Below are 14,022 nucleotides of genomic sequence, written 5' to 3' on the forward strand. Positions count from 1 at the left end.
GACAGAAGACCCCCACAGCTCCTGGATCCCAGTGCTCCAGGAGGCAGGAGCAGCACATTCGGATTCACCACACCACCCTCACTCGGAGACTGGCTGGATACCATCTGACAATGCATTTTGCTTTAATGCATAAATTTGAAGCAATGTAATTTCCATTTATATGTGCACCCTGTTGGCCAGAGCAGCTTTCCTGTTCTTATCGAGCAGACAAAAGGTTTAAGCTCTATAAAAGGTGGCTGATATTTAAGTTTTAATAAAAATATACTTCAGGTACGCCATTCTTTCCTTAGGCTGACCTAGACTACAATATATTATTTACATAACTGCTGCAATATCTATTTCAAAACCGACTCGACAGCCCTCTCCAGAACTGTAAGCTGCCCTGCCTGTCACCATGATGGGTAAACACTGTCACCTTTTCACAGCCCGGTGAAATATAGAGGAGTAGTAAAGTGCACCATCCATCACAATGGCATTAAGTAGGTTTTTGAAGTAGATTTCAGATCACAAATGCTCACATTTTTACTCACAAATGCTGTTTAGACTGTTACCAGAAAGCACAAATTGGATGGCTCATATACAATGGCTGTATGATGAATGGACATGACAGGTGGTCAAAGAAAATGACTCTTGCTGTTCTACAAATAACCTTGTCAACATCAAAGTGGAGCTGCAGCTCTGCTGGTAGCCAGATGCAATAGCTTAATGGTTTTATTTGCTTCAACTTCTAGCAAACCAAACAGACAAATGAGATACAATGAAGCAGCAGCATCCAGGCAGTATTAGCAATTCAGCCTGATTAAGTGACACATAATAGGAATTTTCTGCTAAGGATGCGCCACATTTGAAAGAGAATTATTCAGGTTATGAGTAGCTGTTATAAAAATATCTGTTCACAGGAAAACCTTCATGATTTTGCAATCACAAACCACTGCAGGATATTCAAAACACACGACTCGTAGTTCCACTGCAAGCAATCAAGTCACCTTCTGATGGCTGAACGCAGCAACAGCCACCACCTGCTACTTCTCATTTAAAGTTTTTCTACTTCCATTAGTTTAAATAGTAGAGATTAGTGTGTAGGCTTGAAAGTCAGGAAGGCTAGATCACTACCAACTTACCAGTAGCCTAAACAAATAGGAAGATTTCCCTTTAAAGGAAAAACTCTAGACATAAGGATGTTTCAGGTAGACTTTTTCAAGAACAGAAGAACACATCTTGAGTTTTTTAAGGGTGCTGAGGTATCTCGAAGAACTGGCTGTAAAGAAAGTCATTCTTTGGCACCAGTGCAAGTTTGGAGGTTTGCCAAAGCCAAGGTCCAGCCCTTGTGATGAGGACAGTGCGTGTGGGCATCATTTCTGCTGAACTCATAAGAGAAAACTGCCCTGGAACAAAATGGAAACTGGAACACGTGCTGCTGGGAATAACAGCAGTGGCTCTTCCCGGAACATTGGATTTCCTTCAATCTGATGAATTTGTTAGCAACACATTGACATTCATGGAATGAAACCCAAAAGGTCACAACCAATCTTCTCTCTGATTAAAGTTACTCTTACTAAGTTACAATGAGAAAATAATATTACATATGGAGGTTTTAAGTGATATGAGAAGGCAACCCCATTCATTAGTAAAAGTTAAAGTGTGTATCATGCAAGTCAGGACCTCTTCTTGCCTACTTCATTTGGTTTTCAGCAACAGATTTGAAGTGGACAGAGCCCCAGAATGGAGGCTGATGAGACTCAGCATGTTTAGAGTAGGCATATTTTAATATTAACATGTTCACATATATAACAATCTTTTCCTTTATAGTCTATAAGTGTTCTAAGCCATGACCAAACATGTCTTTTAAATAAGAAAGAAGCCATGATGAAAACTCCCCAGCATTAGTGGAATACGGTATTTTTAAAAGGAGGAAGATTACAATAATGCAATTAACTGTGAAATTGCAATTTTTATATTTCAGATGTATTTATTAAGATTTATGCTATCTCAGCTAGGAAGGTAAACAGAAATGATGGTCCCTTTGTGCACTCTCAAAATATTTAGCAAGAAGCTAAAGGAAAACAGACAGTGAAGACAGTACACAAGAAAAAACAAGATAATACAATATCTTTTTTCACTTGGCAAGTACCAAATCCAAATAGGTAGAATGTTTTTGCTGACAAAACTTCCTAGAGTAACTACAGTACGACAGAACTACAAATTGGTGTTTTCAAGAGGAAACAGAGCAGATGTGTCAACTGAGTTGTCACAGAAGAAATTATGTGAGATCCACAACCGTAATTCAGAGGCTCCAGGTATTAGCCCAGCACTCCCACCAGCCTCATCTTATCCTTCCTACAAGCATCCCTCAAACCAGTAGCTCTCATACATCAGCAAAGGTAGAGGGAGATCCTAGACACAGCTTCCAGATTTTTACACACAAGCAAAATGCGCCAATTCATAAACACAGATACTTAAAAAAAATATATCCACAGAGATATATGTGAGTGTATATCTGTATCTATATAGATCTCCTATGAACTATTTGTATAAATAATGTTATATGGTTAATTAAGATAAGTACGATTGGCCACACCATAATTCACATAAATATGCTTGTTTTAAGGCTGGGCATTTCAGCATATTATCAATTGGATTTGAGACCTTAGAGGTCTTTTCCTACCTACATAATTCTATGATTCTACACGCAATTTTCCAGTCAGGTTCAGCAAAAGCTGATGTCTCCTAACTCTATTTCCGCACAAGTGACAGAGACAAATGGCCACGTTACCTCAAGAGTTCCTTTGGCAGAATAAGCTGCGTAGGAGTACAGGAGGTCTTGACTGTGAAGTGTTTTGGGGTCTCTGCTGCACTGCTGTCCACTCGGATAAAAGCACTCCCCGCTGTTTTGCAGAGTTACTGTGTTTGAAGAAGGGCCTGGCAGGTCAAGCAGAACGGAGTAATTCACCAGCCGGACATCTTCCAGGCCTTGGGAACGCCACTGACCCAGGATTTTCACTGCAATGTCTGCATCATCTTCCCTGGGGAACTCTAACAAATCTCTGGAAAAAAAACAACAAACGCACACAAGTAAACATAGGTTTAGTTTATTTCCCACAAGGACTCTTGTACCTTAGCATGCATCAGTGCACGACTTTATTAAAAACCTATCATCAAACATGCAAAAAAACCACACAACTTTCATTTTTTTGCAAATATTTTCTCACCAAGTACGAGACAAAGGCAACTGCTTTTTGGGAAAATAGAGTAAGAAAAAAATGTATGTATAGGAAACGCATCCAAATGAAATAAAGAATCCTACAGAAATTATCACAGTAACTGTTTAAAAATTCGTATGTCATTTGCTGAACAAATTTCTAAAAGAGCATAAATTTAACCCATCTTTAAACATGAAGAAGACAATCTGAAGTAACATCTCAAGGTCGTCAGGAGGGGCATGATGCTGAAAATTTGTTATAATTACACAGTTATAATTACATGTTTGGCTTGAATTCATCAAGGAAAGCAAATTTACTAAGCAGAATGGAACTGTTCCCCCAAATGATGTGCTCACTGCCAGCGAGTTCTTCACATTCCCTACCTGCACTGAAGGATTACCTGAGCCACCAGCTTGGCCAGCATAAAAGGCAAACCTGGGAATTATTTTGCTGGTATCCACTGATGGGTCAGTGGGAACTCAGGTTGGTCTGGGCTTGTACCACTGGGTTTGCATCACTTTCAACACTGGCTGGCACAGGGGCAACAGGGTGAAGGCACCAAAGGACCATCCTCCTCCCCAGCACGTGCCAAAGGATTTCAGATGCTGAAACTATTGCCATGAGAACTAAGGAACAACTGAAGGCTTTCCCTACTTTTGCAGGCAAGCAGTCATGTAAGCAAAGAGGGACACAAATAAAATTTATTACTCAAATAAAAGCACTACCCACTTGCAGCACAAAAAGCTTATGGAATATTTGCTGAATTTGGTGAAGTTGGGGTTTTTTTGGGTTTTATTTGTGGGTCTATGAAGCTCTCAGGGCTGAAAAAAAGTCTAAAGATCATAGATGTATTGATTTCCAAGCACAGAGATACTGACACTGCCTGAAAGTCTTGTCCACAACTTTCTCTTCACAAAAAGGCCACTACACAAGTGCTTTAAGGTCCTCAGCAGAACTTCAAACAATACCCTTGTTTGATAGGTATCTGAGAATCCCACCAGGTGCTTTCCAGGTACCCCTGCAATATCCAAACCCAGTGCTGCAGTTGGAAAGCTCCTGGCACTACTCCCAGAAGGCTCTGCACTGTCCCCAGGGAGAGCCCCAGCAAGCAAAGCTTGATGGAAGTCAAGCCTAAGGGCTCGCTTCTCCACCCATCCTGTGGCTGAACATTTGAAAAAAATGAACATTTACTGCCTAGAAAACATCAAGGCCTTAAAAGAGCAGAAAGTGAAGTTATAACACCCATCACACCTAACAATGGCTCAAAAATTATATATTCCATTCAAATGCCTAACGCCCATCATCACATTACATGGCGAGAATGATTCTTCCAACATGCAAAAGGCTTTTTTTTTTTTTAATAGACATTTGTATAAATGTGCTTTTTATAAAATGTATTTGTTCAAAGCAATATTGTTGTATCCCAGGCTGCATTGCTCCAGCGAGGCTGTTCACACACAAAAGTTCAAAATCTTTACAACAACACTGGCCTTATGCTGGGACTTCAGGGATCCTGTCAGGAATAATATCTGCCTTGTAGATTTAATGTTTTTAAATTATCTAAAGTAAGTGCTCAAGCAGTCTACACCACACAGATGACTTAATCCAATCTGCAGTATATTACAAGTTTCCAATTTCATCTCCAGTGCCTGCTAATGCAATGACATAAACTTGGGCAGTGCAGAAGTACAAAAAGTTGTTTGATTAACACAATCATTAACAGAATATCTACATCTCCCTCATGTGATAGAAAAATTAATAGAATGAATAAGTAAAGAAATTTATCCCCAGCCCATAGAGTTATGGCACATTGCAACCAGAAGTATTCAGTCACAAGAAAAGGAATCAAGCATTAAAAGAGGAAGATACAATAAGCAAATTGCTCCCTTACTAATAGAAGTTACTTTCCACTTCATAACTAAATCAACATGTCTTTGAAACTTTTGTGAAAACATATCTGATTAAGTTACAGAAATGATCCCCATAATGTCTTTATAGCATGTTAAAATCTAATTGTAAATTATGAGCACACACTGTTTTATAATAAATCAGCACATATTAGACTACTTTGATAAATCTTATGAACACTACAGAAAGGGTTTTCTTCCCCAGACTTACTACAATAGCTGACTTGCATTTGCCTTTGTTGCTGACTGCATCAAGCTAAAGTCAGAGGTAATTCAACTCATTATTTTTTCACATACTAATTTTATGACAAGTAAAACGCGCAACACCAGTATTTCCTAAATCCAACCAAATTCAGAAAATTGTCAAGTTTGGCAGTTAAGCCTGGAAGAATATCAACACTTCACATGCACTTCACAGTCCTTTACAAATGCTCAAATTATTCACTTCCTAGAACTTGCAGGGCTCAGAGGCTCCCAGCAGTGGGATTTCAGCAGAGGAGAGGAGCAGCCCCTCAAGATGAGGATATTTCCCAAGCAGCTGCATGCTCAGAAAAGAACCAATACCAATGCAATTGCCAGTTTCCATTTACAGCACTGCCTCTGATAACTTCAGCCAAATTTTTGACTCCCTTTGGTCACATTAAAAAGATACTTTATTCAGGTACTTTTAAAGGATCATTCAATGGGAATAACCATAAAGTTTATAGGCACATCTCTGTTGCTGCAGATCTACACAATCCAGCCAGTGGAGCCACCACAGACAGAAGAGTTGGTCTCAAGTCAGAATCAACACTAATAAATGTAACAAAGCTAGTCTGAACATTCCTGTGCCTTTATGGGATGCTCTCAGAGATTTCCACAAATTCCTGACCTTTACTTTCTAATACAGTATTGAACTAATCTACATCACAACAGGACATAAACTCACTTCTTGAGCATTGTCCTCCATCTCAAAATGCCTGGATCCTGAACTAAAAAAAAAAAAAAAAAAAAAAAAACCACAGGTAAAATTGCACTTAAAACCCAGAAAGTTCACCCTACTTCACTTGGATAAGGTAGAGATTCCTCACTTTGACGTGGTGAAATGACCACTACTGGAGATAAAGATTCAAAGTCCTAAACCTAGAATAATAATTTTAAATATGTTGAAGATGTACCTGTAAGAAAGCCAGAGGTTCTGCAGCTTCAAAAGGCTATTCTTTACCGGACGATTATGAAAGACAAATGAACACACACACAAAATATACAAACTTCATTTTCAATTTGGTAACGATGGGGAACGCAGACCTGCCGTGCCTTAATGGGAAGTCATTTGCTACAACAGCACTTTTTGACACAGCTTGCCAAAGGAGAGAACAAGGTACTGCGAAATAAGCCAGCTGGGACACTGAAACACCACTCAACAGACACTGAAAAATTACAACAGGTCACTCTAACAACCAAGAGATGGAATAATTTTACTGTATGACACAATTACTTCTCAGATAATCTTATTAAATTGCTATAAGACCCCATGAAAAAAAATCTGGAATTGCAAAAGGATTCTACAGATTCAATCTGAAAAATCTACAGGGACAAAAATTCCCCACAAACACGTAAAATTTCAAGTGTGGTTGGTTTGGTTCCTTTTTTTCCTTTTCAGATTTACCACTTGTACCTGCCATGAGCCTGGGGAACTGGCCTACCCTTCCTGACCTACTAAGAAAAAATAATCTGAATTCCATTTTTGGAGTTAGATGTTTAAGTGCCTTATTCCCATATTTCGACTGTAAATTTCCACGATTTTCTTCCAGATCACCGAAATTGTTCATAAAGCAACTACTGCAATTTTAGATAACAGCTAATGACAAATGCGATTTTGGAATTTTTACAGATGGAATTTTCAGCTGAGTAGCTGCTCTCAGATCCTGTGAGTTGCAATGACTGCTCATATTTTGTAAGGCTGGATCAGATCAAAGTGTTCCCTTGTCTAACACGATGCTCCCAACAGTAGCTGGTAGCAGATAATCACAAAAGAATGCAGGAAATGCATCACGTGGGGTTATTACATTTATAGCCTTTCATGCAAATGCCTTTTTTTAAAAAAACAAACAAACAAAAACCCAACAAACAAACAAACACCCTCACAAAACAACAACAAAAAACCCTCAAACTTTGTGCAGGCTGAGTTTTAAATATGTTTACATACGTTGAGGATTTCAGAGCTCGTTTCAGTCCATTAAGAGCCGAGCTGTGGCACCCGCACACACCGACTGCTCAGCAGATGCACCAGCATTTCCTACACTTGCAGAAAGAGGAGTTATTTGTGTCCATCACACACAGCATGCACACACAGGAAACACTCAGGAAATACCACCAGCCGAAGCCACATCTGCTTCAATTTTAATTACATGTTCCTGTTAATTAGGGCACTCCACCAGGCTGGTCTCCCACCTGCCCGGTTGGATTTCCCATGGTCTGAACTGATGGCCATAAATTTGCTGCTCCCAAAAGATAGAAATAAATAAATTCGGGTCCAAGAGAGGATAAATATTTATCAGGAGGTGAGAGAAACATGCTCATGGTACAAAGAGCTGCATGCAGGATCCTGAAGCACCTCAGGTTCTTCAGGTGACATTGCAAGGTCACCAGCTTCTGCTGCAGAGAGCTGATCTATGAAATGTCCTCTGTCACATCTACCATCAGTCTTCATACATTCTGGATCCCTGCTCATTCTTGGGTAACAAGTTACTGCTTTTGCCATCTAAGGGAATATTTACAGAGCTGCATCTGCACCATGGATTTTACATGGGCCCTACAATGTACATTTTAACATGCTTTAACATAAAGAAGTACAATTTATGATTTTAAGGAAAAGGACTATGATTTATGGCAGATTTTACTTCTCACAGACATAGATTAATTAAATTCACGAAAACATAAAAAATACGGAATGTCAGAAAACAGAATGCCGGCTCTAGATTTGGTTGTGCAGTTCTCTGGCAAAAAAAAAAAAGGCTTTGAATTTTACTTTTTAAAAAACTTTATGTGTACTGTGGCTTTCAGGCATTTCCAATAAAAGTGTCATAAGCTCTCTCTTTAGAAAGTCATGCTACGAGGAAATAGAGAAATACTTTTAAATGAAACTTTATAGCATTTCTGCTCTGTGTTTAAGTGCACCTGGGTATTAGCCTTTCACAGGGGTACCTGACTGTGTGTATCTTCTCCTATCGCAGTATAAATTCATGCAGAACTGCTCCAGGGCAAACCTCTCATTTTCCTGAGAAGCCCTTTGCCATGGGATTGAAGAACACTCAGATCTCAGCCTCTGCTGTCTCCCAAGCTTAGCTATTTTTGTGCATTTATATTTTTTTCCACTACAGGACTACTGAGTTTACTGCTCCTACCCATCACATCAGTCAAATGCCTTTTATATTTTTTAAATATAAAACTCATTGGGATAGTTCAAATCTCACTTTCCAACATCATGGTGCAAGCCAAACTTGCATTCACGGCAGATGGTGGAAGGCATTGAAAAATTACTGATTCCCTCACTGTCAGCTCCACAGTTTATTGGAAAACAAGCAGTTCTTTGTTCCTCTACACTAAACATTGCAAAGTCATGAATTGGCCATAGGTGAGCTTTCCAAAGCTTTTTAAGGGATCTGGATGTCAGTTACGTGACATTTAGCCGGCATCCAAATCTTCCAAATACTCCAGAACATCAAACGGCCAATATGAAACAAACAAATCAATCAAGGGGGGACAGGTAGGCAGAGACAGAGCTAGGAACAGAAACCAGACTGGCTATTTACACTACACTTGTGGCTTCAGTTATCAAAGTCTTTTTTTTTTTTTTTTTTTTTTTTTTTTTTTTTTTTTTTTTTTCCTTAAAGCACTTGCTTTTCTGTGACATGCACCTTGCTCAACTACCTAGTGTAGAGATGGATGAGAATGTCATTAAGCATTTCTCTCCCCTCATTCCGGAAGCAAGTTAAAAAAAACAAAACAAAACAAAACAAAACAAACACCACAAAACAAAACAAACAAACAAAAAAACCCCGAAAAAAACCCTTCCCCAACTGCCCCACCCCAAAAAACCCCAACCAACAACAACAAAAAAGCCCCAGAACAAAAACAAATCACCAAAAACCCCACATACAGATGGTACTCACCATCCACTTTAAGAATAGTAAATGAACCACAGAACCCTTAACATGGAGAATAACAGCTCCAGTCCCTCACATGGATGATTTCAAAGACCCTAAGACTTAATTTCACAGAAAGAGGAGCAATACACTAGCTTTTACACTGTGTACTTCAGCTCTAAAAAACTCACTGCCATGTTCCACTGTTCCCTTTGGTTACAAGAGTGACACATTTTCCTTTTAGCAAAGCAAAATTTGCTTCTCCCTAACACACAACTTCAAGTACTTACCACAAACTGGACTGATCTACTCCTCATTTATTCTATTTATTACAATAAATGGCTTTCAACAGATGAGCTGTTGGTAAAAAAAAAAAGTTCTTTCAAAATATGTACACAATGAAGATATCTATATAGGAAATCTCTTTTATTATTATTAAAGGACCTCTTGTTTGAAAGATAATCTCTCAAAATGATGACGCTTTCTTTCACAACCAATAACGTGCCCACAACTACAGTTTTCTTATTAAATTTCCTAGTTGCTAAATTTCAATCAAGATACGGGTTTTCCCTTATGGTACAGACGACTGTGTGCATGCATAACAACACAAACCGTATCCTTTCACAATTCCATCTAAAACATTTTAAATAAGCCGCATGCTTTAACCTGAACCTTCATTTTGGACATACAAGGATGTCTTAGCCTCTGTTTTAAACAGAGCAAAGGGAATATATAATTCTATTCAAAGTTTATAGATCTAATATAATGAAGGGTTTTACTCTGTTTTCTCCTAATGCAAGAGGAGCAGCAGCTCCAAACAGCTGTGCCCTGCATTTTCCAGCAGGTGACAATGCCGAGGGCGATGTCGAGCCACAGCGGAAGGAGGACGGGGAAAAGACAATCCCTCACCTTGAAATGTTTGCATACAACCCTGCATTCACTGGCAGAGCACCGACCCAGCAAAACTTCACAATGATATAATCTTCTTTTCTTCCCAGACCACAGGGAATATGTCAGTGTCTCAATAAAATGTGACCAGCTGCATAATCAAGTCCAAGTGGTTCCTTTTACTGTCGGAGACAATTAGGTTTACTTCCAGCAAGAGACCATTTCTGTGTGGATGTGAATAGCAGTGGATGGTTCTTTTTCTATACAGAAAACCTATTGATCAAAATAAAACCCTTGAAATCTTGCTTTTTATACAGGAAATCTGATGACGATTTAAAAAAAAAAAATCTCAATACTGCTCAACTGGCAGTATTTTATTCCTTTCAATTGTCAATCATTAGATTACACTGTGTACTCTAAAGTAATTACACTGAATGTGTCATTCTGATGACACTGGACATATTGGAACTGTATGATTTAACCCTTAAATAATACCCCAGTTCTCGAAGGACAATAAAGAATTAAAGTAACATGCTAACCCAAAATAAAAAAACAAAACAAACAAACAAACATGACAACTTAGCAATGTTTAGAAAAGCTACCTATTATTTAAAGATTGAGGACCACTTTGAATAAGAAAAATCCCCAAATATATGTTTAATATTTTGAAAAAATGTAAAAAACTCTATTTTCTTTCATCAATTTCAAAAGGTTAACCTTAAATACAGGAAAACCTAAGATAGCCACAAGATGATGCCATGTAACCTTCCTGTTACCAGCCTCATTTTCTTATCAGTATATGCTAATTTACCAGTGCAATTCTAATAGAACTGCAAAGATTCCTAGATGATATGTCAGCTTGGATCTTTTATTTCAAAAATATTTGGAAGTTCAGTAGAGTGCATTGGTTAAAATGAAAACTGCAGATTAAAAGAAAAAAAGGAGAAAGCATAAAATTCCATCTCCACATGCTTATGTAAGAAAAGTGTTATCACAAATGCCATATCACATGGCTTAGTTCTGATAATCTCCATCTCACCAGCTGAACTGTCTCTCAGATGCATTTGTTTTTATCTGAAAACACTGACAGCTTCCAAGTGACCCTTCAGTTCTAATATACAGCTGAGGAAATCAGCACTGATAAGCAAAACACTGTCCTGAAGTTATTTACACTGTACCACAAATCCAACTGCTTGTGGATAAACTAAAAGCTCTCTCCAAAGGAGCAAGCATAAAATCTTATAAAGACAGGCTTGGGATGAGGCCATGGGAGATCATCTGGTCTGAGGCAGGCTCAGCTCACCCCACTGCCACAGCAGGCATTTGTTTTCCTGCCCTTTTCCAAAGATATAAACCTCTTGTCCATCCTAAATAATCACCCTCCTGTATTTAGACAAACAGCATTTTCTCCTTTCCCCCACTCATGCTGAGAACAGACTAACCTTTCTCTCTCTGCAAGTGTTTTTCACATACTTAAGGATTGCTCTCATGGCCTTCCCTCAACTGATCTTGTCTTAAAATCAAATTTCCTCAGTCTTTTCATCCATTTCCTAACAGCTACTGCTCCTGAAATCTGCAATTGCCCTCCCCAGCCTGTCCCCACTCCTCCTGAAGCAGAAGCCCAACGAAAGGCCACTGTGGATATGCCATTTGCACTGAAAAGGAAAGATTAGTATCCAATTATCCTCTGCCTCCATAAAATTCAATTATTACCCTTCTGCTGTCCTTTATTTTGATTTCAGCTCCGTACCTCTCCAGTAAGTTCATCGACTCCCTAGCTCTGCTGACCTCAAAGGGGTCTCATCATTTCATCACTCATTTGCTTCCAGAAGGAACGGTGCTGAATACATCTCCATGAACTGCATAAAACAGGTCAGATTTTCAAAGTGCTGAGAATCCACTGTTAAAAATGCAGTCACCTGGCCCCCACCAAACCAAAAGTTCTCCAAAAGATAACTAAGCTTAAGTGCTAGACTTCCAGAATTGTTCTATGTGCCCCACACCAGATTTCACTGTACACCAGTGAGGACGGGAGAAGGATAAACCTTTTAAAGTAGGAAAAACTCAAAGTATTTGCTTGCTCAGTTCTAAGCCTCTACTGATGTCAAGTCTGGGGCTAATCAGAGATTCTGCTCCCAAAATCACCACTCTATTTGCAATGAGAATCCAGAAAGTCTGCTCTCAGTACAGCAAATCTCTTGAAACCATCTGCACAGTCCACTTCAGGTCCACACAAAAAGGTCCTTTCTGTCCCTTAGAAAAGGTTGATCTACCCCAGCAGTCTCAGTGAAGTCCAGACATCCCTGAAGGACACATTTATAACACTTGGGTGTACAGGGCAAAATGCAGGTGTCACATAGCAGAGATTTCTCGAAAAGTGATAGGAAAGGGACCTGACCCGCTCCTTCTCCTCCTCTTTCTTAGGCACGTTTCATATGCAACATTCCCTGCTGACAATGGTACGTCCAAGAGTACCTCACTTCTCCCAAAGCCATCCATTTATCCACATTTCCTTGCCCGTTGCAGACTTCCCTCAGACTTCTGGCCCTTGTCTAGCTGAAAATAGAATAAACCCCACAAAGTGTCCCCAGAACAGCAGGTGCTGGTTTCAGGGTGTAATACTTACACTGTCTGACTCACTTTCAGCCTCTCTTATGACCTAACAAAAATTTCAAAGCCCAGTTTTAAGCAAACAGAGCACAAATAAAAGACCAAGACAACAGCAATATGCAGATATTCAGGAACTGGAATCCAGGCTGAAAAATGCCCCCTACTATTCAGCACAATTTGATGTACAATCACCTGAACTGCTCACTGCCAGGACAAATGGATGATGGCTCAACACAAAGGCCAGAGTGGGGTGGCTGTTTTTACACAGTAAAAGTGCTCTAGTGCAAAGCTGCAGTGTCAATTAAATCTTTGGGAGGAAAAAAAATGAAAAAGCAGAATTGTTATATAACAACGAAGAAATTCTGTACATTTTTTTTTGTCTAGCTTTCTGCAAATACGAGTCTGAGTTTGTTTTTAATGTGTTGCGTTAAGGAAGCCAGAGGCAGACATGAGAACACAACACAGGATTCAAAGATTCATCAGCTGAGCAGGTTTTTACTGGGTACTCACATACAGAACACAGTCAAATTATCTCCACTGCAGAAAAAAAAAATATATATATTGTCGTGGCCATGCTGCATTGCTTCTCACATCTACTATGAAGACAAAGTCATCTATTAAACTATCAAGTAGCTGGAGGAATTGTGGGAGGCAGATGGGCTATTATTAGCATGACATGACTACTGGTATTCTTGGTAACAAAATACCCACGTGGACCATGCAGACACAGCATTTCACCCCCAAGTTTCTAAAAAATCTGTGACATTAACACATATGACACACTCACTGACATATAAAAAGGATAAATATCACAATGAAAAAAAAACAGTTAGGGGTTCAGAGTCTAAATATATTCAATCAAGCTGAATCAGAACATCTTCAGATTTTTAAGCAGGGGACAAGAAAAACATCAAACCACAACTTTTGCAGTGTAGCCACAGTCAAAACTGTATGAACAGGGTAAAAAAAAAAAAAAAAAAAGAAAAATAGGAGCTATACCTGAAGCAATAGGCACTACAAGAGGTATCTGTAAAGTCTGTGCTTTGGGAAAACTGAAGATAAATTGAATTTTTGTGTTTTATTAGAAACCTTCAGAAAACAAATCTACCTTACTTAGCAAATGCAAGAACCCAGTGAGTTTCACGGCAGCTTAATGCACATTGTGTCCCTTCTTCAACTTCTTCCTCCACTCACCCCCAAAGTGGTTCAGATTTACAGCCCATATTGTGCCTGTTCACTGGCACTTTCACTGCAGGCAGGATTCTGCCAGAAAGAGAAAAAACACGGCAG

The 14,022-nt window shown here is 39.1% G+C and overlaps 1 protein-coding gene across 8 annotated transcripts in view; it reads right to left on the bottom strand.

Moving 5' to 3' along the window:
- NAALADL2 (N-acetylated alpha-linked acidic dipeptidase like 2) overlaps nucleotides 1-14,022 on the bottom strand; it is a 430,994-nt gene that overhangs the window by 185,560 nt on the left and 231,412 nt on the right. For all 8 annotated transcript variants that reach the window (XM_040074855.2, XM_040074854.2, XM_058422010.1 and 5 more), the window contains one exon: nucleotides 2,774-3,044. In XM_040074855.2, coding sequence (XP_039930789.1) covers nucleotides 2,774-3,044 — 271 coding nt within the window. The remainder of the gene's footprint in view (nucleotides 1-2,773; nucleotides 3,045-14,022) is intronic.

The sequence above is a fragment of the Hirundo rustica genome, chromosome 10 (assembly GCF_015227805.2).
Source record: "Hirundo rustica isolate bHirRus1 chromosome 10, bHirRus1.pri.v3, whole genome shotgun sequence".
Classification (NCBI taxonomy): Eukaryota; Metazoa; Chordata; class Aves; order Passeriformes; family Hirundinidae; genus Hirundo; species Hirundo rustica.